Source organism: Narcine bancroftii, chromosome 8 (assembly GCF_036971445.1).
Source record: "Narcine bancroftii isolate sNarBan1 chromosome 8, sNarBan1.hap1, whole genome shotgun sequence".
NCBI lineage: Eukaryota > Metazoa > Chordata > Chondrichthyes > Torpediniformes > Narcinidae > Narcine > Narcine bancroftii.
The window spans coordinates 150,218,020-150,245,968 of NC_091476.1; the positions used below are offsets into that span (position 1 = coordinate 150,218,020).

The 27,949-nt window shown below is 39.1% G+C and overlaps 1 protein-coding gene across 1 annotated transcript; it reads left to right on the top strand.

Annotated features, from left to right (window-relative positions):
• Positions 1 to 387: 387 nt before the first annotated feature.
• LOC138741369 (serine incorporator 1-like) lies at positions 388 to 26,713 on the top strand. The gene is made up of 10 exons (XM_069895328.1): positions 388 to 520; positions 8,212 to 8,373; positions 11,525 to 11,712; positions 13,792 to 13,871; positions 16,573 to 16,710; positions 17,495 to 17,664; positions 20,969 to 21,059; positions 22,609 to 22,759; positions 24,179 to 24,391; positions 24,772 to 26,713. The coding sequence occupies exons 1-10, from the start codon at positions 482 to 484 to the stop codon at positions 24,908 to 24,910; spliced, it is 1,371 nt and encodes a 456-aa protein (XP_069751429.1). The 5' UTR covers positions 388 to 481; the 3' UTR covers positions 24,911 to 26,713.
• Positions 26,714 to 27,949: the final 1,236 nt, after the last annotated feature.

Here is a 27,949-nt window from a genome sequence, read left to right on the forward strand (position 1 = left end):
CAATATTATTTAATGTCAATGACATTTTGTTAGATCAGAAATATGTTAGAGACATGCATCTTTGAAACAAAGGTCTTCTAGCATTGAAGTCCATGGAATTTCACACTGGACATACCTCCAACCTTTATGACTCAAGGCAGTTTTCTTCTCACAAACTTTATGTGGTGTAGTTTTTAAAACAAAAAAATTAAGCACACTGGATCCTGGGCTTTAGAACCAGCAGCACAGAGCAGAGGAACGAGAGGGCCATGATGAACAACTGGAGTACTGTTCAGTATCGAAGTGAAGCTGCAAGGTTCATTGATCCTGCCTTGTGACGTCGAGGGGATGCGGTGACACCTCCCGAGCGGAGGAGCAGCGGGTGTCGCTGCAGCGCGGGGAAGCCGAGCGCGCCCGAGAACCCCCGGAAAGAGCCGAGTGTGAAGAAAGAGGGATCGACGCGAGGGTGGGCCAGGAGGTTGCTCTGCGCTGCTGTCCGACGATGGGAGCCTGCCTGGGCATTTGCTCGCTGGTCAACTGCGTGAGTACCGCAAACCCGAGGGGTTCTGTGTTGGAAGCTGCTTCCGGGGTGTCGATCTTCCTGCCTGCGTCATCAGCATGTCCCCTCACCTCCTCTACCCCCTCCCCCTCTCCTTCCTCCATCTCTCTCTCTCTCCCATTCCTCCCTCTCCCTCGTCAGCTTGTTTGGCCTTGAATCCAGGGGGATTCACGACCACAGATTGTGTCCCCCTTCATGTTGACTGAAAGAGTTTCCACTTTAAAAGTTGCATTGAATCACCAGTTTCAAATAAAAATCAGGAATTTGTAAATTAGGTTGCACTTTTTTTGATGTAATTTCACTTCCTGATTGTGTCAGATCAGGTTTGACTGCGTTTATGTTTATAAAGTCTGGTGTATGTGTTTTTAAGTTTATGGACTGCATATTGTGTTGGTGAACAATTTTGTTACTCAGATCATGGCGACAATGTATCACACAGGTGATGTTCATGGGGTTTCTGCCCATTCCAAGGAACACTCACTCCCTGTTGTTTCTGGTGAGGGTGGAGTTCAATGCATTTTAGTGTCACGTAGCATCTGCAGCTCTCCCAAGCAGAGTTTGTGGCCAAGGATGACATTCCTTGTTCCATTTTGGTTATGGACTGTGAGGGAGGGAAGGGTTAGATTGTGGAGTACATTTATATAGGTTGGCGCAACTTTGTGGGCTGAAGAACAGTTCTGCATCATACAGGGCCTTTGTTCTATTTCCTCGTGTCGGTGACAATGCAGTCTTCTTTGGCTTGACTTCGCGGACGAAGATTTATGGAGGGGGTAAAAGTCCACGTCAGCTGCAGGCTCGTTTGTGGCTGACAAGTCCGATGCGGGACAGGCAGACACGGTTGCAGCGGCTGCAAGGGAAAATTGGTTGGTTGGGGTTGGGTGTTGGGTTTTTCCTCCTTTGCCTTTTGTCAGTGAGGTGGGCTCTGCGGTCTTCTTCAAAGGATGTTGCTGCCCGCCAAACTGTGAGGCGCCAAGATGCACGGTTTGAGGCGATATCAGCCCACTGGCGGTGGTCAATGTGGCAGGCACCAAGAGATTTCTTTAGGCAGTCCTTGTACCTTTTCTTTGGTGCACCTCTGTCACGGTGGCCAGTGGAGAGCTCGCCATATAACACGATCTTGGGAAGGCAATGGTCCTCCATTCTGGAGACGTGACCCACCCAGCGCAGCTGGATCTTCAGCAGCGTGGACTCGATGCTGTCGACCTCTGCCATCTCGAGTACTTCGACGTTAGGGATGAAAGCGCTCCAATGGATGTTGAGGATGGAGCGGAGACAACGCTGGTGGAAGCGTTTTAGGAGCCGTAGGTGATGCCGGTAGAGGACCCATGATTCGGAGCCGAACAGGAGTGTGGGTATGACAACGGCTCTGTATACGCTTATCTTTGCAGTAGTGGACCACTTAACCCACAGGTTAAGAGACAACATTCAAACGTGACTCCAGTCGTATAACAGCCTAGAAACAACATTTCAGAATTTATTGTCATCAACAAGTCATGAAATTCAGTGTTTTGCGAAGGCATCATAGTGCAAACATTCATTTTATAATCATTCATACTCTGTATTGAAAACATTCATACTTCCTTGAAAAGACATTAATGATCCAGTTTTTCTTCATGAACAATGGCATTTTTATTAATACAAGATTTTTATTTCTAATCTGAATTCCAGTTTGTATAACATCTGTGTTACATTAAAATCTTGAAGAGAAGCAAGTTGGGGACTAAAAGTTGTAACCAACTTGATGATGAAGTTCATGTGCATGAGCTTTTATCAAAGTATTTGGATATTTACATATTTCTGCATCCATCAGAGTTGTTTTTTCTGATGGTAACACTCTCCAGCAATGTTACAGTTCACCATAAAAACCCACAGTACAGGATACCATTTTGATCAGCTTATCTGTTCCAGCTCTTCAAAACAGGCTTAGGCGCAAAATGTGCATTGCAGGTTTAATGTTGAAAATGTCAACTGAAAGAACTGTGTTCTTGGTCCCCAGCTCTATTCACTTTATACATAACTGTAGGTTGTATTTTAAAAAAAGGGCGATGAGCCAGCATACAAGACAGATTGAAAACTTGGCTGAACGGTGCACCAACAACAACCTTGTACTCATGTCACCAAAAACAAGGAACTGATTGTTGACTTTTGGAAGAGATAACCAGAGGTGAACAATCCAGTGATGTTTGGGGGATCAGAGGTGGAGAGGGTGAGCAAATTTAAATTCTTGGGAGTCACTATCTCAGAGGATCTTTCCTGGACCCAACACACCAATGGCATCGTTAAGAAAGCACTTCATTGCCTCTACTTCCTCAGAAGTTTGCGGAGTTTGGTATGATATCGGAAATCCTGGCAAATTTCTACAGATGTGTGGTTGAAAGTGTACTGACTGGCTGCATCACCATAAATCTCCATAAATCTGGTATGTGGGCACCAATACTCTTGAGTGTAAACCCCTGCAAAAAGTACCAGATTCAGCCCAGGACGTCAAAGGCAAACCCCCTTCCCGCTATCGAGAACATCTACAGGGAATGCTGCTGTCGGAGAGCAGTTGTAATCATCAAGGATCCACACCATCCAGCAAACGCTCTGTTCTTGCTCCTACCTTCAGGATAGAGGTATAGGTACCTCAAGACTCACATCACCAGGTTCAGGAACTGCTGCTCCCCCTCCACTATTAGACTCCTCAACAACAAACTCAATCAGGGACTCATTTAAGGACTCTTTATTGATTTTTTTTTCACTTTGATTTGCACAGTCATTTTATTTATATTTCTTTATTTCTTTACAATTGTATGTTGTATAGTTTTTGCACTACCAATAAGTGGTAATTCTGCATTGCCTGCAGGACAAAGAAGTTCAGGTTGTATGTGATGTCATATATGTACTCTGGTACCTCAGCCACAAACGAGCCTGCAGCTGACGTGGACATTACCCCTCCATAAATCTTCGTCCGCGAAGCCAAGCCAAAGAAATATGTACTCTGGTGACAGTGAATATGAAAGATACCCTGTATGGAAATTTCCTTCTTGTTTTGAGCTGAGGTAAATGTCCTGTAAACCATGTTCATTATGGATCAGAGAGAGAACAAACAAATATAACAATTGGTAAGCTGGGTTGTTCTGGATAAAATCACCCCTGACTTCCAGCTATGGCAAGTCTGACCAGAAGATTTGAGACTGAACTCCATTCAATAACTTGAGCACATTATCGAGCTGACCTTTCAATGCAATCGTGAGCATTGCAATTTTTGCTCACTAAATAACTGCTACTTTAGTTTGATAACAGCTTGCCATTTTTATTGGACAGATTATGTGCAGATAAAAATAATTTGCATGGTTTATGGATGATAAGTGGTCACCAAACTTGGGAGTTGGAAAAGGTGGAAAATACGTTGAATGCAAGAAAGGAGTGAGCAACAAAAAGCAGAGTTACTGAGGAAAGGAGTTTGAAGTTAAAGCTGAAAGTGTGAGTGATTTTAAAAGTAGTGATCTCAAGTCAAGTCGTTTATTGTCATCTGATTGTACAAGTATAACCCGTCGAAACAGTGTTCTCCGGACCTCAGTGCAAAAAAAAAAGCAGACCTATAACCAGATATAATACACATGTGCAAAACAAGTATTTCATTGATATAAATGAATATTGTTTCATGGATATGAGGGTCTCAGACGGTGGTTTGAGCTATTCCTTTAGTCATTCTGCCTGTGGGAAGAAGCTGTTCCTCAGCCTGGTGGTGCTGGCTCTGATCCTCCTACATCTCTTCCCTAATGGGAACAGCTGACAGATGCTGAGTGCAGGTTGGAAGGGGTCCTCAATGATTTTTGCGTGCCCTCTTCAGTCAATGATGCCATTAGATCACTTTGATGGGGTGGGGGAGGGAGATTCCACTGATCCTCACTGCCACTCTTATGGTCCTGTGGATTGACCTCTGATCCATTTCTCTGCAGGAACTGTACCACACTGTGATGTAGCCGGCCAGGACACATTTGATAGAGCTCCTATAGAAGGTTGACTTAATGGTGCCCAGTAGCCTTGCCTGCTTCAGTGTTCTCAGGAAGTGCAATCGTTGTTGTGCCTTCCTGACAAGTGAAGAGATACCCTATGGATGGAGTGCAGGTGCTCTGCAAAATGGTCTGCACCTCCCTCATACTGTCGTGCACTGCTAATCTTTCCTTTTTCCTCTCAGTCTTGATGGAGGGTTTTAACCCGAAACATGCTTCTTCTACCTCCACCCATGCTGCTTTGCATGATGGAGAATAACCTTTTTATAAGCTGGCTTTGAATATGCAGAACGAAAAATGTGTTGAGTTTGTGGTTCTGTGAGAAAGGATTAAGTGGTATGGAACAATCCTCTCTGAGGTTGGATCACAAGAAAGCCAGTATTTTACTTGGATCCAGTGCAATTCGATGCTATTTGCCAATATATGCAAAGAATAGTTCAAACACTTAAATTGTTCAGTCCCTGAAGAGAAGATGAAGTGGAAGAAAACAAACTGTTAAGATGTCTGAACTGGAGCTGTTTGTGTATGAGATTTGGTCTGTGAGTCCACAGAAACAAAAATGGAATGTTTTCTCACATTGGGAAAGATGTGATTTGCACAAGCCTCAAGAAATGTTTGAAGTAAATCTGCACAAAAAAAAACTGATGATGAACAGCTGGGCCACTTGTGCTGGTTTCTTGTATGCTATTCATCAGTTTCTGATGTACTGAAAGTATGAATGCACTGATGTATTTACAATTTGTCTGTGGCATTTGAGTACTTTGCCAATTCTTGATCCAACCAGATGTTTAAAATAGTCAGAATCAGAATTTATTGTCATGAACATGTGACACAAAATTGCTATAAATTAATTTTTAAACAATAAATACAGAAGCGAAAAAGTGAGGTAGTGTCTGTGATTCATTGTCATTACAGAAATCTGATGGTTGAGGGGAAGTAGTTGTCCTTGTGCTGTTGAGTTTTCGTCTTCAGGCTCCTGTACCTCCTTCCTGATGGTAGCAGTAAAAAGAGGGCATGGCCGAGGTTGTGAGGATCCTTGATGATGGAGGCTGCATTCTTGAGGGCACCATCTCTTGTATATGTCCTTAATGGAGTGAAGACTAATGCCCATGATGGTGCTTGCTGAGTTCTAAACCACCTGAAGCCTCTTCTTGTCCTGTGAATTGGCCCCTCTATACCAGACAGTGATGAACTAGTGAGTAGGCTCTCTATGGTACACCTGTAGAAATTTGCAAGTCTTTGGTGACATACCAAATCTCCTAAAACTGCAAATGAAGTATAGCTACAGGCAAGCCATTGCATTAACATGAGGCCCCAGGATATATTTGAAGTATTGATTGGAAGCCACAGCAGAGCTGTTACCATTTTCCCATGCTGTTGTTTGCAGAATAGTGGTCATAATGTACTAACGCATTGATTGGAACATCTTATCAAATTAATTAGGTCAGACAGAAGGTTCTCCCTTTCATGCAGTAAACAACATGAAATATTCAGAAGCAGACAAATGCATCACTAACTTTAATGCTGAGTTTTCTCATTAAATATTTTTTATATTTGTTTTATCTCGCAATCAGAAGTTTGGAAAATAGAATTTGTAACAATCATTCCTTGGTTCGACAGCCATTTCCTGTATTGGCGCTGTGGGCCGCTACAATACCATGATAACTCTGAACATTCCATGGGCCAATGCTGTCACGATGTTTTCCCCTCTTCCTCTTCAGCCAGTTTATATAAATAGATTGCATTTCAGCAATTCTTGACACCACATTATACACGATCATGAGGTAAATTATATACGTCACTTTCAGAACAGAGGGAAAAGCAGTGTGAAGTTTTTTATCCAATAGTCCATATTAGTGAAATGGTGAGTGACTTAGATCTACCTTAGTTTTCATAGACTTGTGAGTAGATACTTTCTGTTATTGGACCTTCTCTTATTATGAATCTGGCACGTGCAAAAGGAACAAATAATAGCTGAGAGTTAAACAGGAGAAAATCTGTCGTCGTAGTTTTTGCAGTGCAATGCACAAAAGTGCTGGAGAAACCCAACAGGTCGTGCAGCATCTATACACGGTTGAATGACTCTTCGGGCAGTCACATCTCGAATGTTAACAGCACTACAAAACACATTTCACCTACAAGGATTGCAAGTTCCAAGGAGATGGATTCCTTTCATTTTGTTTTAGTGTTTAAGTTTTGAGGTCTGTTGTGTGTTGCCTTACACAATTATGAATCATGGTTTTAGATCCTGGTCCAGAGTTCAAGCTGGGAATGATGGTAAAAGTGTCAGAACCCACTGGAATGGGTTAAATTGAAAACCAATGTTAGGAGCATATGTGGAGCAGAAACACAGAAGTGGTTCACCATTCTACAGGAGAGGCCGTACTGGATCTAGTGCTGGGTAATGAACGTGGTCAGGTGATGGACCTCTCGGTGAGGGAACCATTTTAGTTATGATGACCAGAACTTCTTGAGCTTTAGCGTAAGGATGGACCAGGATAAAAGCAGCCAAAATGGTTAAGGGTCTAATTGTAGAAGGGCTAAATACAATAGGATGAGACAGGAATAAACGAGAATCAATTGGGACTCTATTTTCTTGGGAAAAAGCAAAGAAACAACGTGGAGGATGTTTAGGGACAACTTGCGTGGACCTCTGGATAGGTTTGTCCTACTGAGGCAGGAAACAATTGGTATAAAAAGGGAACTTTGTTTGAGAAAACTGGTGAGTCAGCTCATTAAGAGGAAGAAGAAAATAATCATTAGATTTAGGAAGCAAAAAATAGGAAGAGCTCATGAGAATTGTATGGTAGCTGGGAAGGAGCTTAAAAAGAACAGGAGAGCTCAGAGGGGGCATGAGAAAGCCTTGGCAAGTAGGCTTAAGGAGAACCCTAAGACATTCTATGCATATATGAAGAACACAGATGATGAGAATGAAGGCAGGACCACTTAAGGATAAAGGAGGCAACATATACCTGGAGGCGAGGAGATTGGGGAGGTCCTAAATGAATACTTGGCTTCAATATTCACCAGAGAAAAGGTCCTTGATCTGGGTGAGGTCGGAATAGAACAAGATTGTGTGCTGGATCATGTTGAAATTAAGAATGAGGATCTGATTGTTCAATAGCCTGGTGCCAATGCTGCTGGATGCCACAGATTTCCTATAAAAGGGGCTGGCAGCCACCCATGTATTATTGAGAACTGGTGCAGGGTTCTAGGAAATGATGGTGTATTCCAAGTCCTGATTAAGCTTTCTGAACAAGTTTCTTCCACATCAGCAACAAGTTAGGTCACTTCAATGCTTGCTTGTAAAATTTGGGCCATTATTTCTGTGAAAGGGCAGCAGAGTTAGCATAGCAGTTAGTGCAATGTTATTAAAGGGCCAGCGATCCGGGTGAGAATCCATTGCTGTCTGTAAGGAGTTTGTACATTTTCCCCATGTCTGTGTAGGTTTCCTCTGGGTGCCCGGGTTTCCTCCCACCTTTCAAAACATATGGGGTTGTAGGTTATTTGGGGTATTTGGGTGGCTGGAAGGGCCTGTTAAAGTGCTGTATGTCTAAATGTAAAAATTTAAATGCATTCTTGGTGTGTCAAGGCCTAAAACGAAGCATTATTAAGGATAAAACTGAAATTGGAACCTGTATTGGGTTATTATTTTGATTATCCTTTCTATTTTAGGCTTCTTGCCTGTGTGGAAGTGCACCATGTCTGCTTTCAGGATGCTGTCCCTCGACCAAGAACTCTGTGGTGACTCGCCTCATTTATACCTTTTTCTTGCTCCTTGGAACATTTGTGTCTGTAATCATGATCCTACCTGGAATGGAGACCCAATTGAGAAAGGTAAATTTTTATTCTTTTCATATTATTTGCATGCTTCTCATAATCTCTTAAGGTGACCGTAACACATGATGTCATATCCTTGATAAAAGCCTGCAATCTACAAATATCTCACTCAAAAAGTCATGTTGTTTGAGCCAAGACACTTGAACCCAGAATTTCTAGTCAGTTGTTTTAATATCTCTCTTAATTTAATGCTCAAGTTATTTAATGCTGTGCTGCCTTTGCTCTATTCCAACTAATCTCTCTCTGTAACTCTGCACTTTTGTACTGTGTTTTACTTGTTGGATGAGATGTCTGACTGGTCGGATTGCAAAGCAACCTCTAACACTGCATCTTGGGTACATACAACAATAAAAATTTCATTGCCCACTTCATCATTACATCGTGCTGCTCAAATCCTGATTTCCTCATTCTAATCCGGGAATGTGCTGGTGTGCAGTCTAAAGTGTGGGCTTGATATGACTTTGGAAGGGAGAGAAATATATCATTGGATCATCTAACTCTGAGCAAATGGCAAAGACATTGGAGTCCCTGATTACTAGGCTGTGAAATATGGACCATCAGTTTGAGGAACAAACAGTGGTACTCGAGAATGTTTCTTTCACTGTGTTGCCAGATTTCTCTGTGGAAAGAAAATATCTCTAAAATAAATCTCATTTGAAATGGTGGGGGGGGGGTGGTGGTGGTGGAAAGTAGTGTTCTAAATTGTTACGGAGTATTCAAATATGTTTAAAATCCCAACTGAGCATTGACCAACCTACCTACCAGCCAATTGGGCAAACCCTGACTAATTTTATTTTCCCTATTATGAAAACAGATGCTAGTTCTGATGTATGACTTGTATTTTGAATCAAGACTGCATAATTTCAGTGCACAATCCTGGTTGACATTTGTGGATTGTACTTGGAGAATCCTGAATGTCAGTAATATCTGTATGAATTGTTAGATTAACGCCAGGTGTGCCAGAATGATATTCCCCTAAGAAAATGAGAGGGCTTGTTTGGTAGTAGGCATCAACCAATGTCACCAAACAACATTGATTATTGCTACTTGTGCCAACTTGCTTTGTACATCTGCCACTGTCTTTCTTTGGCTTGGCTGCGCGGACCAAGATTTATGGAGGGGTATGTCCACGTCTGCTGCAGGCTCGTTGGTGACTGACAAGTTCGATGCGGGACAGGCAGGCACGGTTGCAGCGGTTGCAAGGGAAAATTGGTGGGTTGGGGTTGGGTGTTGGGTTTTTCCTCCTTTGTCTTTTGTCAGTGAGGTGGGATCTGCGGTCTTCTTCAAAGGAGGTTGCTGCCCGCCGAACTGTGAGGCGCCAAGATGCACAGTTGGAGGCGATATCAGCCCACTGGCGGATACACTGCCACTGTATCCCTCGCTTAACTCCAACCATAAACTAACCAGCAGCTTTGGATATCTTGAAAATGTCAGGTTTGTTCATTCATGCGACTCAATTAGCTGATGACTACTTGGACAGGTAGGAAGGAATACTATCAACCAACCATATGCACCCCCTCTCCCCCGGGGCTACATCACATTTAAGGGGAGTCGTAGACTGAAATCCTAAATATTTTGTATGATTTTTAAGTAGTCGGAGAGAAGTCAGAAGAAATCAACTAAACTTGACTGCTTCATAGGGAAGAGAACCCATAAACTTTGAGCAGAGTCTTATGGAGCCATAATCAAAGAAAAGGTTGAGAATGGCTGCTATAAACTATATATAAACGATATACTCATAAAGTCCATAATCTGTATTTCAGCTGGCTTGCGCCCTAATGCTTTCCTTCATTTTCAATTTCATTTTGAAAGTAAGATGCTCAAAATAATGCAACTGTTCTAAGCAGGTCTTATATTTAATGCTGGGGGAGTGAGATAAACTTATTCTGTCTTGTCATCAAATATCTTGGGATGTTTTGCACCATTAATTAGTGTTATTGCATCCTGTTGTTTAGCTAAATAATTTCACTGAAATCTCATCCATTTCTTTTCTCTTCACGTCAAAGGGCAACTGTGAACAGGCTTTATGCCTCCTGTAACAGTATAAGAGTGAATAATTTCTTTTGAACACCCTAGCTCCCTTACACACTGCTTTTCCTTTGAAAATTGCTAAAACCCAATTTACATACTTTGGTGTAACAATTACAAAGAGTCATAAACATCTGCTTAAAGTGTTTTTAAGCAGCATCTCAGATATCCCAGTTTCTCAATTTAACTTCAACAGATCTACTTCAGGTCATTTTAGAGCAGGAATGGGCCAAATGATCCCTTGAGTCTGGTCATTCAATAAGTTCATGTTGGTTTGATGCTTTTTTTCCCAATTCCACTTTCCTTCCTATTCCCTAGAATCCTCAACACCCCATTCATTCAAATTTGATAAGCCCTGAATCTATTCCATGACCCCCCCCAGCCCCCCTCCCTCATTAGCATCCTGTGGTAGAGAATTACTATTGTTCTTGATCCTTTGAGGGAAGAAATGTCTCCTCTTCTGGCTGACCTCCTATTCTGAAACCATGGGGGAGGTGCTCTTGGATCCACCCTGTCTTGCCTTTTTACTAGCTCCAATGAGTACAGGCTCAACCCCAGGCTTTGGTCAAATGAACCTATTTTAACCTAGCCCCAGTGATCCTGGATAATGTAAAAGCCTTTTTTAAAAATTAATGGTGTTTTAATTGAATGGATGAAAACCTCCACTTGAAGTAACATAGATGCTATTCAATTTATTTTTTTTCACTACATATATTTTTCAAGGCAAATCGTGCAAAGATTGTTTTAATAATTTCAATTTACTGTAGACCATAAAAATTCAGATTCATGGCAGTGTTCAAGTGAACATTTGCAAATACAATTAATTGAAGTTCCTACAGTCACCACTTAAAATAGAATCTGCACATGTAAAGATGGTGAACTATATTCTGAACCCATTGCCTGTGAAAGTGTTTTGCATTGGTTGCCCATTTTTCACCTTCTCAATTGTAATATGGAATGATTCTTAGCCATTATTTGATGATTTGGCCGTAAAACATGCTGATGTATGTCTTGGCACAGGATAAGGAGTTTTATGTGGAGGTGATTTATGATTGCCCATGATAAAAAGAATCAAGACTTCCACTTCATTGTAATAACATTTTTTAATCTCTTGTTTCAGATTCCTGGATTTTGCGAAGGAAGTTCAAGCATTCCTTTCATTCAGGGTCATGTTAACTGTAACATCATTGTCGGTTATAAATCTGTTTATCGCATGTGCTTTGCACTGGCTGCTTTCTTCTTCCTGTTTGCCTTAATAATGATCCAAGTGAAAAGCAGTAAAGACCCAAGAGGTGCTCTACAGAATGGGTGAGACATCTGTTTGTTTATAATCTCTGGTAACACCATCAGGGACAGAATTTGTGAGTAATTCTCCAGAACTGATTTACATTAGAGATGAAGTTCACTGGGGGGTGGGGCAGGGGGGGCGGGGAGAGAAAAAAGTCCTTATCAGTGTTCAATAACAGAAATAGGATTAACAAATTAGGCAAGAACATTTTCAAATCGACGATGCCAGATCTTGAATTAATTTGCAGTAAAGATCAAAGGTGTGAAACTTGACATTTTATGGTATCTTTCACTACTGAAGTATGTCCAAAAGCATTTTGCACCCAGTGATATTCGGTGAAATGTAATTTGCTTTGTATGTCAATTGACATGCCATACCCTTCCTCAAATAGTGATGCAAGATTAGCATTGATTTTTGCTTGAGAAAATTGTTGGTTGTGATGAAGAAGCAAGCAGCAACAATGAATTGGAGGATCTGATAAACATGAAGGATTCCTAAGTCCTCTGGGTACACTGATTCTTGCTGGGTTACCAAGCATTTTTGTTGATAGCCCTCTATTATCTATAGTCACCTTGATGTTTCCAAGCTACGGTAATAGCATGGGCAGATTAATTCAAAAGAAAAATGTTGTAGATGCAGGATGTCTGAACTAAAATCAAAAGTAAGTATTCAAAGGTCTGGTAGCATTTGGTGGAGACTAAATGGTTGTTGTTTCAGGTAAATAATCTTTCATTAGAATTGTATATCACTTAACAAAATCTCTAAGGCCTAGTACACCCACGGCAGTGATCAAGGACCTTTTTACACTAATCCTAGACCACCCTACTTTTTTTCTCTGAAGGACATCGTTAATATACATCCTTGGAGTCAATTTTGAGTAGGCCATTAATATACCAGTCTGCACATATTGGGATGTGGGGGAAAAAAAATTAGATGGAGAGAACCCACGCTGTCAAGGGGGAAAAATGCAAATTCCACTGAGAGAGCAGGTTATGTCAGGATTGAACCTGTTATTGGATCTGTAAGGTGGCAGCTCCTGTAGCTGTGCAACTTCGGAAAATGGAACATTTAGAGATAAATAATCATTCGGATAAAAGGAAAGATATAAAAGGCCTGTTTTCATTTTGTGATCTTACTTTCGAGAAAGATGTTATAGCAGCTTTTTGTATTTTTGTTTTATTTCTCATTATTCCTTGTGTTTTGGGGGCATCTGTAGAATAGGATATAATTTGTCTCACAATTTGAATTTTTTTAAAGGAAATTGATGACAGCAGAGCAGTAGAAGGTTACAGGGTCTTCAGAGGGGCTTTTGACAAGGTCCCACATGGTAGATTGGCTCAAGGGATGTGAGGGATGTTAGCAGACTGGATCTAAAACTAGCTGGATGATGTTTCTCTGCCTGGAAATCTGCAGTAACGACTGTATGACAGGGATCAGTGGTGGGACGTTGAATTTGGTGTGCATGTGCACATGAGTTGTGTCACTTGGATGAGAATATAGAAGGTGTTTAGTAAGTTTGCAAATGTTATGAAGATTGGTGGAGTTGTAGATTGAAGAGAAAGGTGAGAAATTTAAAGGGGATCTGAGGGGAAAGTATTTCTTATGCAACCTGCTGAATGTGTGGAAAGACAGGCGAAGGAGGTGGTGGAGACAGATATAATTACAACTTTTAAAAGCCTTTTAAACAAGTACTTAGTTACAAGTCTTGTGTTAATTATAAGTAATGTATAGTTACATGATAAGGGGCCGGTCATTTAAAACTGGGATGCATAGAATTTTTTTTTGTTCAGAAAGCAATGAATCTTTGGAATTCACTGGCCTAGAGTGTGATGAAGGACAGATAATTAGAATTATTTAAGGTGAAGATACATAACACTTAATTCCTCTATGTTTCCAATATTTATTTGGAACTGCCACAGAAGAGCTTTGATTAGTCACAATTATAATGAATGGCGGAAGAAGTTTAAGAGGCTGGTGATCTAATCCTGCTCCTATTGTGTATGTTCTTACAATTTTAAACTGACTTGGAGAATTATTCTCTTGGTGGCATTAAGTGTATTTCATTTGAGAGCCTCATGCCTTTAATTGTTCTTTTTTAGGTTTTGGTTCTTCAAATTCCTGGCCTTAGTGGGAATCACTGTTGGTGCTTTCTTCATTCCTGATGGAACATTTACAACGGGTATTGTAAATGTTTTGTGATTTGGTTTTTTCCATGCATAATTGAATGTTGTGGGTGTATGAAAATAAAAATGTGCAAGCAGTTATTTATTCACTTTTAGAGAAGTAATGTCAATAACCAGGTGGGCTAGCAATTAGAAAAGTTAATATTTAACCTTCAGTGTTGTGAAAGCTCATTGTAAATGTTTGATGATGGCAAGAATTACTGATTTTGTTTGCATGTAGATACGAAATCGGTTTAAAACTAGACTCGATAGTCTCTTTTTCTCTCTCCCGCTGCAATCTATGATGGAACAATCTCAATCAACTGAATGATCAGTAAGTTTGCAAATGAAATAACAGTTGATGGTGTTGTGGATAGCGAGGAAAATGTTTTTAAGGTCACAAGAATTAGATTGGATGGAAAGTTGGGTGAAGCTGTTAGCAGATGGAATTTAGTGCTGTCAGGTGTGGTGATGCATTTTGGAAAGTCAAATTCTAAGATGCTCAGGAATATTGGTGAACAGGGGGACCTTGAGGTCCCAGTCCATAGTTCACTGTAAGTGTCAATACCAACAGAGAGGGAAAAAGGCATAGAATATAAAAGTTAGGACATCACTAGGTAGTTCACACTTGGAGCATTGTGTGCAGTTCTGGTCATCATGTTTTAGGAAGGATGTGATTGCATTGGAAAGAGTGTGGAGAAGGATTCACCAGAATGTGACTCGGATTGCAGAACTTCAGTTACAGGGAGAGATTCAATAGACTAAGCTTGGTTTCCTTGGAGTAAAGGAGGTTGAGGGTTGACTTAACAGAGGTATATAGCATTGTAAGATGTCGAGGATAGAATCTATTTGTCATGGTAGAAAATAAAAAAACAACAGAGATAGGCTTAAAGTGAGGGGAAGGTGTATGAAGGGAATTCATAGGAAAATGTGGATACCTGCAACTCATTGGTGGTGGAATCATGTACAATCATTATGTGTAAGAGATCTACAGGCAGATATTTAAATGGACAAAATATTAAAAAATAGAAACTTAATGTGGGCATGTGGGAATAGCATCGATACGTCAACATGTAATTATAAATCATTGTACAATACAATAATTATTTGGATTGAAGAGAATTTCATTCATTACATGATGGTTATACCCTCTCCTTATCCCAATCCCCACCCTTATAAAAAATATATAGTAAAAAATAAAGAAAATAATAAAAAAGAAAGGAAGAAACAGTATAATTCCTTGGATTGTCTGGAGTGTCATGCCCCAACACACTGGGAGTAAACAGATCTTGTTCAATCATTTCATTTTGGAGAAGAAGGTTAACACAGGACTTAAGAGACTAGAAGAGCATTACTATGTATTTATACTTAATGTTTGCATATATGGACTCCAAACTCGCCAAAATATAAGGTTTTTATTTCTAAAATTATATGTTTTTTTCAAGGGGAATACAATTCTGTATTTCTGCATTCCATCTTCCCATTCCTAAATGTGAATCCGATTAGCATTTCCTCGCTACTGCTAATCCTATTTTAACAAATTTCATTTAACAAATAGATAATTTCAATTTAGGTCTTGTTCCTTCTACATTTCCCAATAAGAACACATCTGGATTTAAAGAAAATAAGGCACCTGTAACTTGCTCCAAGAATTTGGATTTAAAGAAAATAAGGCACCTGTAATTTGCTGCAAGAATTTTCCATGTTCCGCCCAAAAAGGTTGTACCTTAGAACTTGACCAAGTCGAGTTTAAAAAAAAAACCTATCCCTTCACCACACCTAAAGCATTGATCTGATAAGTCTGATTTCATTCTATTTAATTTTAGTGATGTTAAATATAGTTGATGTAAAAAAAATTATACTAAACCAATCTATATTTTACATTAATAGAATTTGTCATGCCATCTTGACCATATTGGACCATTTTTGCTCATCAATTATAATATTCAAATCCGTCTCCCATTTCTGTGTAGACTTGTCCAATTTTTGTTTAACATTTTTGTTCTGCAGTAAGAGATATATTGCTGATGTAAATTTCTTAATCTTTCCTCTCCAAATAAGAGTTTCTACCTCACTACAAATAGACAACCACATCTTTAGACCTAATTTTTTCCCTTAAGAGTGCTGTCAATTGGAAATAACAAATTAAAGTACTACCTGTATTAGGGATTCCATATTTATTTCTCAATTGTTCAAATCACATCAATTGGTCTTGTTCATAGCAATCATCGATATTCCTAACACTCTTATTGGACCAGATGGTTAGAAACTGATTATCTTTTGAAAAAGGTACGAGGTGGTTTTGAATCCAAGGGCATTTTAGGTGATTATACATCCTTTTGTTCCAATTTCATAATTTATCCTATACCAAATAGTGATCCAATGTTTCACCAATTTTTAGCCCCAGTTAATAATTTTGGGTCCCATTTATATATAAATTCTTCTGCTAACCTCTCACATATATAATCTCGTTCTATTTTTAACTCATGCCAGTTTTTCTACTTCAAAGAAAGATGAGATTTTTAAAAATGTTCCTTGTCAAAACATCCTGAAGACAAATCCAACAGATCAGCTGATGACTGGTAATGATTGGTTGAATCATCCTAATCATATATTTTATATATTGTATATCTTGGTGCAGCACTACAAGTTGCCTTTCTTGACTGGTTAAATAATATTGTCTTTCATTACCGCTGTTTCTTTTTTCCCCTCCTTCAGTGTGGTTCTACTTTGGTGTGGTTGGAGCTTTTTGCTTTATTCTCATTCAGCTGATTCTTCTCATCGATTTTGCTCACTCCTGGGGTCAGTCCTGGGTTGAGAACATGGAAGAAGGAAACAGCAAATGCTGGTATGCTGGTACGTAAAAATAAGTGGACTATTTTCAGTGTGTTTGAAGGCAGATCTAGCCATGAATTTTCTACCATTCTTCATTTATTTAGTGGTTAGCTAAGTGGAGGCAATAACATCCCTGTAAATATTTATTAAATCCTTGCTGTACCTCAAGCTAAATCTCTGCACAAGATGGAACAACTGCTATTTCTAAAAAGTACAGAGTTGATATGTAAACTATGTGCAATTGGGTGGCACGAGTCTCATTAATTTGAAAAAAATACAAAAAAAATATTGGAGCTCATTGTTCTGGTAATTGTCATGTTGATGCAGTTCATACCATTCTGTGACCTTGTTGGCTGGAAATTTACTTCCATGTAATCTGTTTTTTGATTATTTTTGAACTAATTTGTTGTGCTGTATTTCCTCATCAGTGACTTCCTCCACAATTTCAAACTCTCCATAAATTCCATATTCGGTTTTGAATTTTGCACAGTTGTTTTTGGAGCTGCTTGGCTTTTTTCTCCAAAGTTGTGCAGAAAGTTTGGACATTGGGGAATTGTGCTGAATGAACTCATGCACAACTTTTCCGCAGTTTCATCCTGACTGCACTGTAGTGGAGGGTCAGCATAACACTGCGAAACCTGTCTGCTGAAGCTGTGGCAGTTCACTTCAGCTACTCTGTTCATTTAAGTGGTAGGGAATGACAAGTGTGGAAAGAGGCCAGTTTCAGATACTTTAATTTTTTTCAAATTGAAATTACTTTGGGAATGGCCATGTCCATTTACACATCTTCCCATTTTTGTTACAGCTTTATTTATCTGTACGGCCATCAACTATCTTGTCTCTCTGGCTGCAGTTGTTCTTTTCTATTATTTTTATACTAAGCCTGATGACTGTGTAACAAATAAAGTCTTCATAAGTCTGAATCTCATCTTCTGCATCATTGTCTCCATTGTGTCCATCCTATCGAAGGTTCAGGTAAGAAAACAAAATATTCAATTAGAAGCATGTTGCGGATAACTAATGCAATGTGGTGACTAGGATTTGAAGGTACTCAAGGACTTGATGTTGTTCAAGTTCAGACAAGGGGTGTGACGCTGACTGACCATTTTTACCCACGGATACTACCTGATCTGCTGAGTCTCTTCAATTTCTGTCTGTTTACTGCAGTTTTTTGTACATCTCAATGCAAATAAAACTGATGATTGAAGGTACAATTCTTCATTCACAGTATTTGTTCCAAAATTCTCGGCCAACCTTGGCAAGTGACTGCAGACTTTTAATATAAAATGTAATTTTTTAAATCTGTATCTTTGCAAAATAATCCATTATAAACTCTAAATTTAGTTCAGGTTAAATGTGTCATAATCCAAATGACATTATTAAATACATTAAGGGATAAAATAAGTTTGTGTTGTCATTTTCTCAGTCTGTGATAGGTGTTTGTAGATGCTGTACTGGTTGAAGTGGATATTACTGATTTTTGTTTTGGCTTATGGGAAAAGCCTTTTGCCAATTAATATCTCTCTTTTAATTGAAATCTGTAATGACATTAATTTTTTTAATTGATATTATGGAACGATAAAAAATGTAGAGATCTACTGAACCATCCCAATTTGCTTCAGCTCTTTAATAGACCTGTTCAATTAATTCTAGTCTCCAGAATTTCCTCCACATAGACCCAATATTATTCCCCTTAATTTCCTTTTAATGGTTACTGTTGAATCAGCTTTTCCAACATGTTTAATCCATTATGTTCCATTGGCAGTGAGAGTACAAAAGACTTGAAAAGTAGAAACATGCCTGAAGGAATTCGGGGGATGCAGGCATCAATACTGAGGGAGGAATACTGTCCGTACTTTACCTGTGGCCATTTTCCTCATCCATTCCATAATGCTATGTCCTTAACCTGTTGATATCCTCTGTTCCTTTTGATGCCCAGGAGTATGCCATTTCCAAAAGTGATTATTAAACGAGCAGGAATACATGTTGAATTTTTAAAAAATGTTCCTTGTCAAAACATCCTGAAGGGAAATCCAAAAGATCAGCTGATGACTGGCAATGATTCTTTTTCATTCAAACCAAGTTGTCTCCTTTCTAAACAATCTTCCCACTACACTGTTGCCACTTCAGTTGTCCACTACCTTATCACCTTTTAGCATCTCCCAAGCCCCTCCCTCCTCCTTATGGTTGCTATCTCCCCTTACGACCGTAGTCTCAAAACATTGACTGACCATTTTGCTCCATAGATGCTGCCAGACCCAGTGAGTCTCTTATTTTTGCTTTGCTTGCTAAAGCTGTTAAATGGCTTTTAGAAATCCAAATGTACTATATAAATGGCTATTGTAGAAGATAAGAGCTTAGGGAAGAGGTCAACATGGATTGAAAACTGGTTTTCATGTAGAAAATAGGACTTTTTTCATGGTGGAAGTGCATAACCAGCGCAGGGTTCTTCACCCTCAAGCATTGACCGTCTATAACTGATTTGGAGGAGGGAGCAGAGTATGAAGGCAGAGTTATTATATTTATAGTTGATTTTTCAGCTTTGGCATTTTTGAATTTAATTTCTTTGATAATGTATTATGGAATTATATTAATTGTGTGATGAATTCAGTCGTTAGACCTTCTTCAGAAGTCAAGGAACCAGTTTGTCATTATCACAAAAGGTAGTCGAAGAACTTCCTGTATTGATAATATTTGTACTCTGCAATAGAATATGGATATAGTAAAACTCCTCGGCACTCTATGGGGATTGAAAGATACTGGATGAGTGAGTTTTCCAGTTGCTTGAGATTGTGTGATTGGCAAACTAATAGTGAGGCACACCAATGTTAAACTTCCGTATTTTTTTACCTATTTATTTTCCATGATTTTTTTTGCCAATTGCTTGAGGCAGCTGTTGCTTGAAGTCTGGAAAACAGGAGTTTTTACTGGAGATTGAATGAATGTGCAAAAACATGAAAGGAATCTAATGTAAGAAAGTGTGATATTATGTACTTTGGTAAGAGCAATGAAATGGAGAGAGAATGAGAGTGCAAGGAGTAAAATTTATTGTCATCTGATTCTACAACCCTACGAAACAGTGTTCCTCGGTCCTTGGTGCAAAGCATGCAGACACACAACCAGTTATAAACATGTAAACAAATAAGACATGCAGGACAAATATTTGAAGTATACATATAAATTAATAAATCAATGGATATTGTCTTGTATAAATAAGAGTCTCAGGTGGTTAGTGTGAGGAGTTCCTTTGTCGTTCAACGTTCTCACTGCCCGTGGGAAGGAGCTGTTCCTCAGCCTGGTGGTGCTGGCTCTGATACTCCTGTATCTCTTCCCCGATGGGAGCAGCTGAAAGATGCTCTATGCTGGGTGGAAGGGGTCCTCAATGATTTTGCATGTCCTCTTCAGACAATGATCTCATTAGAGTCTTGCATGGAGCAAGACTCCAGTGATCCTCTCTGCCACTTGAATGTTCCTGTGGATTGAACTCCAATCCATTTCTCTGCAGCCGGCCAGGACACTCTTGATGGAGCTCATTTTAGAAGATCGACATAATGATGGCAGGTAACATTGCCCGCCACATTCTTCTCAGGAAGCGTGGTCCCTATTGCACCTTCCAGACAAGTGAGGAGATGTTGAATGTTTACGGAAGGTCACTAGTTAAGTGAACTCCAAGGAACTTGGTGCTCTCTGCTCTGCGACAGAGTCGTTGATGTGTAGTGGAGGCTGGCCGTTCCTGGTCAAACCTGAAGTTCATAATCATCTCCTTTGTCTTGTCTATGTTGAGACTCCATTCTACTTGAGGAGTGAAGTTAAGAGGGATCTAGGTGCTCCTGTGCATGAATTGCAAAATGTTAGACAACAGATGAGAAATGCAAATGGAATTCTCGCCTTTATTGCAAGAAGTAAGAGTTTACAAATTGAACATTGTGGTTAGAATTGTATGAGGTACAGGTTCAGCCTCAACTAGAGTTCCTCATCCCAGGATACATTGTGCTAAATACTTTGCAATCTGCTTCAGGCTTAGCATCCACCTTATAACATTGTAGTCAAGTGCAAACAATATTTTACAAATGTGTAAAAGTAACTTCCTATTGTGAATTATTTCTATGACAAAGCGATCATAATTAAAAATGCAAGTACACAATATGTATTTTTTTTACTTTACCCAAAATGATGCTTCATGTCGAATTATATGTACAATAATATGGAATTAGTTGTATGCAGAATTTGAGATTATTTGTTCATTCACACATTTTGTTTTTGTGTTTTATTTCTGCAGGAAGCTCAACCTCATTCTGGTTTGCTCCAGGCTTCTGTCATTACTCTTTATACAATGTATGTGACCTGGTCGGCCATGACCAATGAACCAAGTAGGTTTAACTTGGTAACATTCCATCAACATTTCTGAAGTAGGAAGAACAGTAATCGATAAATATATGATTATTTGTTTTCAGTTTCAGAATTTCTTTGTTTCTGGAATAATTTGATGAACATTTGGAGCAGAACATTTTATCATGGTGCAATGGGTTAATTAAAGCCACTAGACCTTCAGAAGTAAATCACTGTTAGAGATGAAACCATGTTTTTAAATATTATGGGATACAGGAAAAAAATAAATGTGGTTTTGTGCAAATTTAAAAGGGAAAATGGGTCTAAATGCAGCACAAGTAACAAAGGATGAATCATTGGAAATGACTGCTGCTCATAATAAAATCCTGCAGTGGTTCAGACCTGAAATTATTGATTGCATTGGGTCAGGAAGTGCTTTATTGGCAAATGGGGTGCTGTACCACATGTTTCTGATTTTTTTTTCTACCTCATCCACATCCCTTTTTTCCCTCTTTCTTAGTTTACCCTCTCACCATTCACGTGTCCCTGAGACCATCAACGCTCTTGACACTTAAATACCCCTTCCTGTTCATCGGACCTTCCCTTTTATTTTTTTCACTACCGATTTTCCATGATTCCCTAAATTCAATGTTAATTCCAGTTATGATGAAAGCTCTTCAATTTTAAGCAGTAACTTTGTTTTTCTCCACGGACCTGATGTCTAATTTCTGATGTTTCAGCTTTCAGCATCTATTATTTGGCCCTTGTGTGGATGGAGATAATATACAGATCATGTACACAATGTACCATTCAATTGAAAATGGGTGATGCATCTTGTACAGTTAGCCTTTGGTGCTTTTAGCTTGGATCACCTATTTTTGAAACTTTAGACCCAGGAATAACTTCTCTGGATTTTAAAAAATCTTTAAAATTAGACATGCAACATTATACAGGCCCCTTCAGCCCACAAGCCTGTGCAGTCCAATTACACCCAATTGACCTACAACCCTGATGTGTTTTGAATGGTGGTGGTGATGGTGGTGGGGGACGACTGGAACACCCAGGAAAACCCACGAAGACATAAGGAGAAGTACAAACTCCTTGCGGACAGCGCTGGATTTGAACCCAGGTTGCTGGCAATGTAACAATATCGCACTAACTACTACACCAACCGTGCCTCCTCTATGATTGGTTGCAAAAAATTAGAAAATACTCTGCAGAAAAATGTTTCCCGATTTTTGAAATTTATTAAGAAGCTTAATTGATCAAAACTACTTCTAAGTGAAGTCCACTGCATGACAGTTTGTAAGAAGTCAGGTCAACAATTTGGCATCTGACCACAGTAAAATGACATGAAACACAAGGCCACTGCTGCACTGGAGGTATTTTTTCAGAGGAAGTTTAACTGGCATCTGAAGTGACGTGGGACTAGTCGTGGTAACTTTGTGGAGTATTTTCTGAGGGATATGTGTTTCATTATTGAAGTTTTATTTCAAATGGCTAGAATATTTTATTTCTTTATCCATTTTTGTACCTCGATGAAATAGGAAATCCTGTGTGCTAACACTTTTTTTTGCTCACCTCTTGCAGATAGAAATTGTAACCCCAGTTTGCTGAGCATCGTGCATCAAACAACTAGCAATTCAACTGTTGCCCCGCCCTCCGATCAAGTGGTGCAGTGGTGGGATGCCCAGAGTATTGTGGGACTGGTCATCTTTCTTATCTGCGTGCTTTATTCAAGGTCTCTTTTTTTAAGTCTTTCCTCCCAGAAAAAGGGTCCCTAATATTTCTTAACCCTAGCAACTACGCAGGACTGCAATTAAGTTTGAAGTATTTTGAGCAGCTTTGGGCTCTTCATTTAAGAAAGGACAAGCTAACTTTAGAGAGGTTTTGGAGGAGGTGCACGAGGAAGACTCCAGAAATGAAAAAGTTATATGAGGAACATTTGGCATCTCTTGGTCTGTACTTGGAATTTAGGAGAATGAGGGTGGGATCTCATTGAATGGACAATGTTGATTGTTTCCCATGGTGGGAGAGTTCAGGATAAGAGAGCACAACTTTAGGATTGAAAGGCACCCACTTAGAATAGAGAATCGGAGGAATTTCTTTTGTCAGAGGGTGGTGAATCTGTGGAATTTGTTGCCACAGGTGGTTGTGGAAGCGAAGTCATTAGTAATATTTAAGGGAGAGATTGTTAGGTACTTGATTAGCCAGGGTTATGGAGAGAAGGTTAGGCAATGGGGCTGAGTGGGAAAATGGTTCAGCTCATGATTGAATGGTGGGGCAGGCTCGATGGACTAAATAGCCTATTTTTTCTTATGATCTTATTTTCTTCTCTAATTTGAATCTAGCCCTCGACTAATGATTTTTATTTTTGGTGATAAGATATTCTTTCCAGATAATCCTCAATTGAACTGACATTGTAGATCGTGGTCTCCATCTTTGCTCTGGGATCAGATTTGCCAGTAGCCTGCCATGTCAACGTCTGCCAGTGGTAACAGATGGGTGCCACTGGACACAGAGAGATGGTGTTTCCAGCTCATCTTGCCATCCCCTTGACACAGAATTGTGGCAGTGAAGAGATTTTTTTTTAAACTAAAATTCAGATACCATATTTACTAAGCAAATTTCTTTCTCTTCAGTCCCTTCACAAATTTTCTTGTGTATTTTTTCTGTTCCAATGCACCCAAACGAGTTCTGAGCAATAAAATGATTTGTTTACTCAAGGCAAACAATTTATTGTGGAATATTCTTTTGGTTTCTAATTTACTTTTTGACATTAAATTGGTTGTAGTATACTGGAAATTGAGATTTAATTGATGTGAACCAAAAGAATAATCAATTCTTGGAAAAGCACTCAACTGCTTTGACTAGCTCTCCTATTGCTGAACTTTGCAACTCGAGTGCCATTCATAGAAATCAGTCACAACCTTTTCATTTTAAAGTACTTTGCAGGCATTTGAATCACAGTCAGAAATATATCCAAATAAGTTACAAGTTACTTTGAGTAAAAAAAAAGCACCCAGAGAATTTTAAAAAGTGGAATGTAAAACAATAAATACCTACAAGCTTACAGGTTTTATTTTAATAATGCATGGAGTATTCTTTCTTCAGCTGCCTTCGTTAAACGGTCCATTTTTTTTCCCTTCTTGTTTGGCAGTATCCGATCCTCCAACAATACTCAAGTTAACAAGCTGATGATGACTGAGGAAGGTGAAGGGGCAGTGAGTGAAATCTCTTCTGCCCCTGAAGATGGTGTACATCGAGCAGTGGATAATGAGCAGGATGCCGTCACGTACAGCTACTCCTTCTTCCACATCTGCCTTCTCCTGTCCTCTTTGTACATCATGATGACACTTACCAACTGGTACAGGTAACTTTGAGTAGTGTTCAAATAAATAGCTGTGCCTTTTGCCATGCTCGGTAAAACTGAAGCTCATAGTTCTTCAGGAGGAGGAGGAGGAGGAGGAGTGAAGGCTGTAAAATGACATGGATCCCATACCTCGTGATGTTCTGAATGAGTGTCCATGGGGTCCTTGTCAAATGCCTTACTAAAAATCCATATACACCACATCGACCATTATACTTTCACCAATTTATTTTTCTTATTGCCTGTATATTTTGCTTATCCTTTAATGCACCTATAAATCTTTTATCATTTGTTGGAAGAAGGGATTAAGAAATAAATGGAAATATCTCTTGCTTGTATCATTCCCCTGCATCCACATGAATTTTATTTATTTTTACTCCTAGTCCCAACACTGATTACTCGACCCTGCAAAGCACTTGGCCGGCTGTTTGGGTGAAGATCTCCTCCAGCTGGGTTGGACTGCTGTTGTATTTGTGGACGCTCGTTGGTCCTCTTATACTGTCAGATCGCGACTTCACTTAAAACAAAATCTGCTAGTCAGAGTGATTGGCTTTTGTCTGAACTTGATGCCTTGACTGTAAATAAAGCTATCTTGAAGTTTACCTTCATAAAATAGAGCCTTAAACAATGCTGACAAAAGTTTCAGGCTCATTGTGCTTATTCTGCCATTTACGATGCAACTTTTTGCTACCTTTTTCCAAATCTTTGCAATGGGACATGTCCATTTTACACGTAATTAACCATTATTTTTCTCCATATTCTTTATAATAGTAGTGTTTGAATCTGATGTTTTGGACAGACATAGGAAAATATTGAAATTTCTTGCACTTGTAAATATTGTTTGCTTCTGTCATGGTAACTGCCAATTGAAAATGGTCACGTTGCGATTCCACCCATCTGCCAGTGGAGATGCTTCCACTAGCCGGAGAATGCAATTACAACATCTTTGCATGGGCCATTTAGGTCATTGTCCACATAGCACTTAAAACAGAATTCTAAAAGTAAGAGAGATGGCAAGGCACTTTAAGGAAGCCTCAGTTTTGTTTATGTGATCTTGCAAACATCGCTTGCTATATCTCTGCTTTGTCTGAAGACCACACCCAGGTTTCTCTTCCGCACAAAACGCCACAGGAAGGTTACCTGGTTTTCAAAGTAAAATTTTTTGTGGCCTTGGCTGTTCCCAAATGGCAGAAATAATTCTATCTACAAAAATTTACCTTGGTCATGACATTAATTAAAAATGGAAGCTAATCGATATTTCTTCAGTGTTTATTTGAGGAGTTTTCACAAACTATGAGAGGTTTGGGAATGTGAACTCAGAGGAAAGAAATGTGTTGCTCTCTGGCATACTATGTAGAGATAGGCCCAAGAACAACTTGTTTACAAATAAAGCATTAAACTAATGGAATGAAACAGTATGCAGAAAGCTAAAGAGTTCAGTGTGGTTTGCATGAAATAAACTATAGGAATAACATAATAGATAGCTTTTCTGAAGGTATTTTTAGTAATTGATAGGAAATGATTGAAGTTGTGCATTATATTCATGAGGCATAGAATGAATAGGAAATAAAGACTCGCTCGAACTGACAATACTTTAATTAAGATCAAAAATGCCTTTGATCCATGGCAGAGGTTCTAATGCTGCTTTTGTGGTGGCACAGGGTCACACCAACAATATAAAATTCAGATAGGCTGGTTACAGGCATGAATCAGTTAGATACAAATAGTGGAGTGGTTATGCTTTTGTGTTGGAGATTTAATCATTGATCTTCTAGAGCAGAACAAGAAAACTGCTTGATTTGTAGATATATTAGAATAAATATATTTTCTACAGTGTTTTAGCTTTCTCTCATCATGGGTAAGGTGGTTTATTTTAATATTGTTGTCTGTGAGGATGTAACAGCAATGCTCCCGATTCCATGTGTCAAGGAAATGTGGAGAAATCTTGTGTGAAGTTGCACTTAATTTCAATGGAAACCTCCCCTCTAAAGGAAATCACTTGCCAGAAAATTGCTTGCTTACATTTCCATGGAAATTGGAAGAGGGAAATATCAGAAGTAGTGACAGTGTCTTAATTGAGCCAAATGATTGTGTGGTGAGCTAATAAATTTCACTGATTTTATGCAATATGTTTTCATTCAGTGTATGGCAGATACTTGTATTGATCTCTGAAAATACTATGTTATAAATATCCTTTCTTGTGGAAAATACGTAAATGAATTTTTTCAATCCTGTAGAATGATCTTAACATTTTGTACCGAATATTGTATCCATGTAGTTAACATGATTTATCTAAATGCAATTAAAAAGGAATCTTTAAAATCACTTAAATTGTATCATGTAAAGATGATTTTATATTTTGTTTTCAATACCAAAAAACATGCCTCACTTTTAAGCATATTTCAAAAGATTTTGTGGTTAAGGTATTTCATTTCTTGACCAAAGTGAACCATTTTGAAGCCCAGGAAAACCCACATTGAATGCAATGGTAAATTAGAATGAGAAAGACCTTTTCTGTATCTTATTTTTACATTTTTATGCAATTTTTTCATATTTTGCTACAGTTTAATAATGCTGACTTTAGAAGAGGTTCTTCACAAGATATTGATAAGATTGAGACTGTACGAGAATGTTGCCAGGTCTTTATTTCATCGAAGGTCAGAGAAAGAAAGGAGATTTGATCGAGGTATTTTAAATTATGAGGGGTATAGATCGGGTCAATGTAAACCTGTTCAGTGAGACAAGAACTAGAGGACATGGCTTAAGGGTGAAAGGTGAAATGTTTAATGGGAAAATATTCAATCAGAGGGTGGTGAGTGTGGATCGAGCTACCAGCTGATGTGGATACAGTTTCGATTTTTTTTTACATTGAGGAGAGGATTGGATAGGTACATGGTTGGAGGGGGTATGGAGGGCTGTGATCTGGATGCAGGTGGATAGGAGTAAGTGAAATAGTATACCTCAGGCTAGATGGGCTGAAGGGCTTGTTTCTGTACTGAAGTGTTCAATGGGTCTCCAAATTATATGAAGGTTATCAATAAGGTAGAGAGGGTGCAGAGAAGATTTACTAAAATGTTGCCTGGATTGCAATATCTAGAATACAAAGAAAGATTGAGTAGAAGGTTGAGGGGGTATTTGATAGGTATATAAAATTATAAGGGGAATAAATAGAGTAGATGTGAATAGGCTGAGGGTAGGAGAGATTGGAACAAGGGGATCATAAGTTAAGGGTTAGGGGGCAAAATAAAAGTAATGTCAGAGGAAGTTTCCTCACTCAGAGAGTGGTGGCTGAGTGGAATTACCTTCCAAAAGAAGTAGTTGCAGCAGGGTTACTTTTGTCATTTAAGAGGAGGTTCGATTAGTACATGGATGTGAGGGGGTTGGAGGGAGCAGGTAGGTGGAACTAGTGGAGTTCACTTAAATTGGTATGGACTAGAAGGGCTGATATGGCCTGTTTCCATACTGTAATTGTTATATGGTTATGTGGTTATAAGGTTCGAAGGAATAATTTAATGATTTTTAGGTTTAACGAGGGTCATAATTTACTGCTTTTAGAGATTA

Bases quoted from the DNA above. Each gene is read 5' to 3' on its own strand.
- LOC138741369 (XM_069895328.1), top strand. From the start codon at position 482: ATGGGAGCCTGCCTGGGCATTTGCTCGCTGGTCAACTGC. The intron at 521-8,211 runs GTGAGTACCGCA...TTTCTATTTTAG, and splicing joins TTTGCTCGCTGGTCAACTGC to GCTTCTTGCCTGTGTGGAAG. The intron at 24,392-24,771 runs GTAACTTTGAGT...TTTTACTCCTAG, and splicing joins ACACTTACCAACTGGTACAG to TCCCAACACTGATTACTCGA.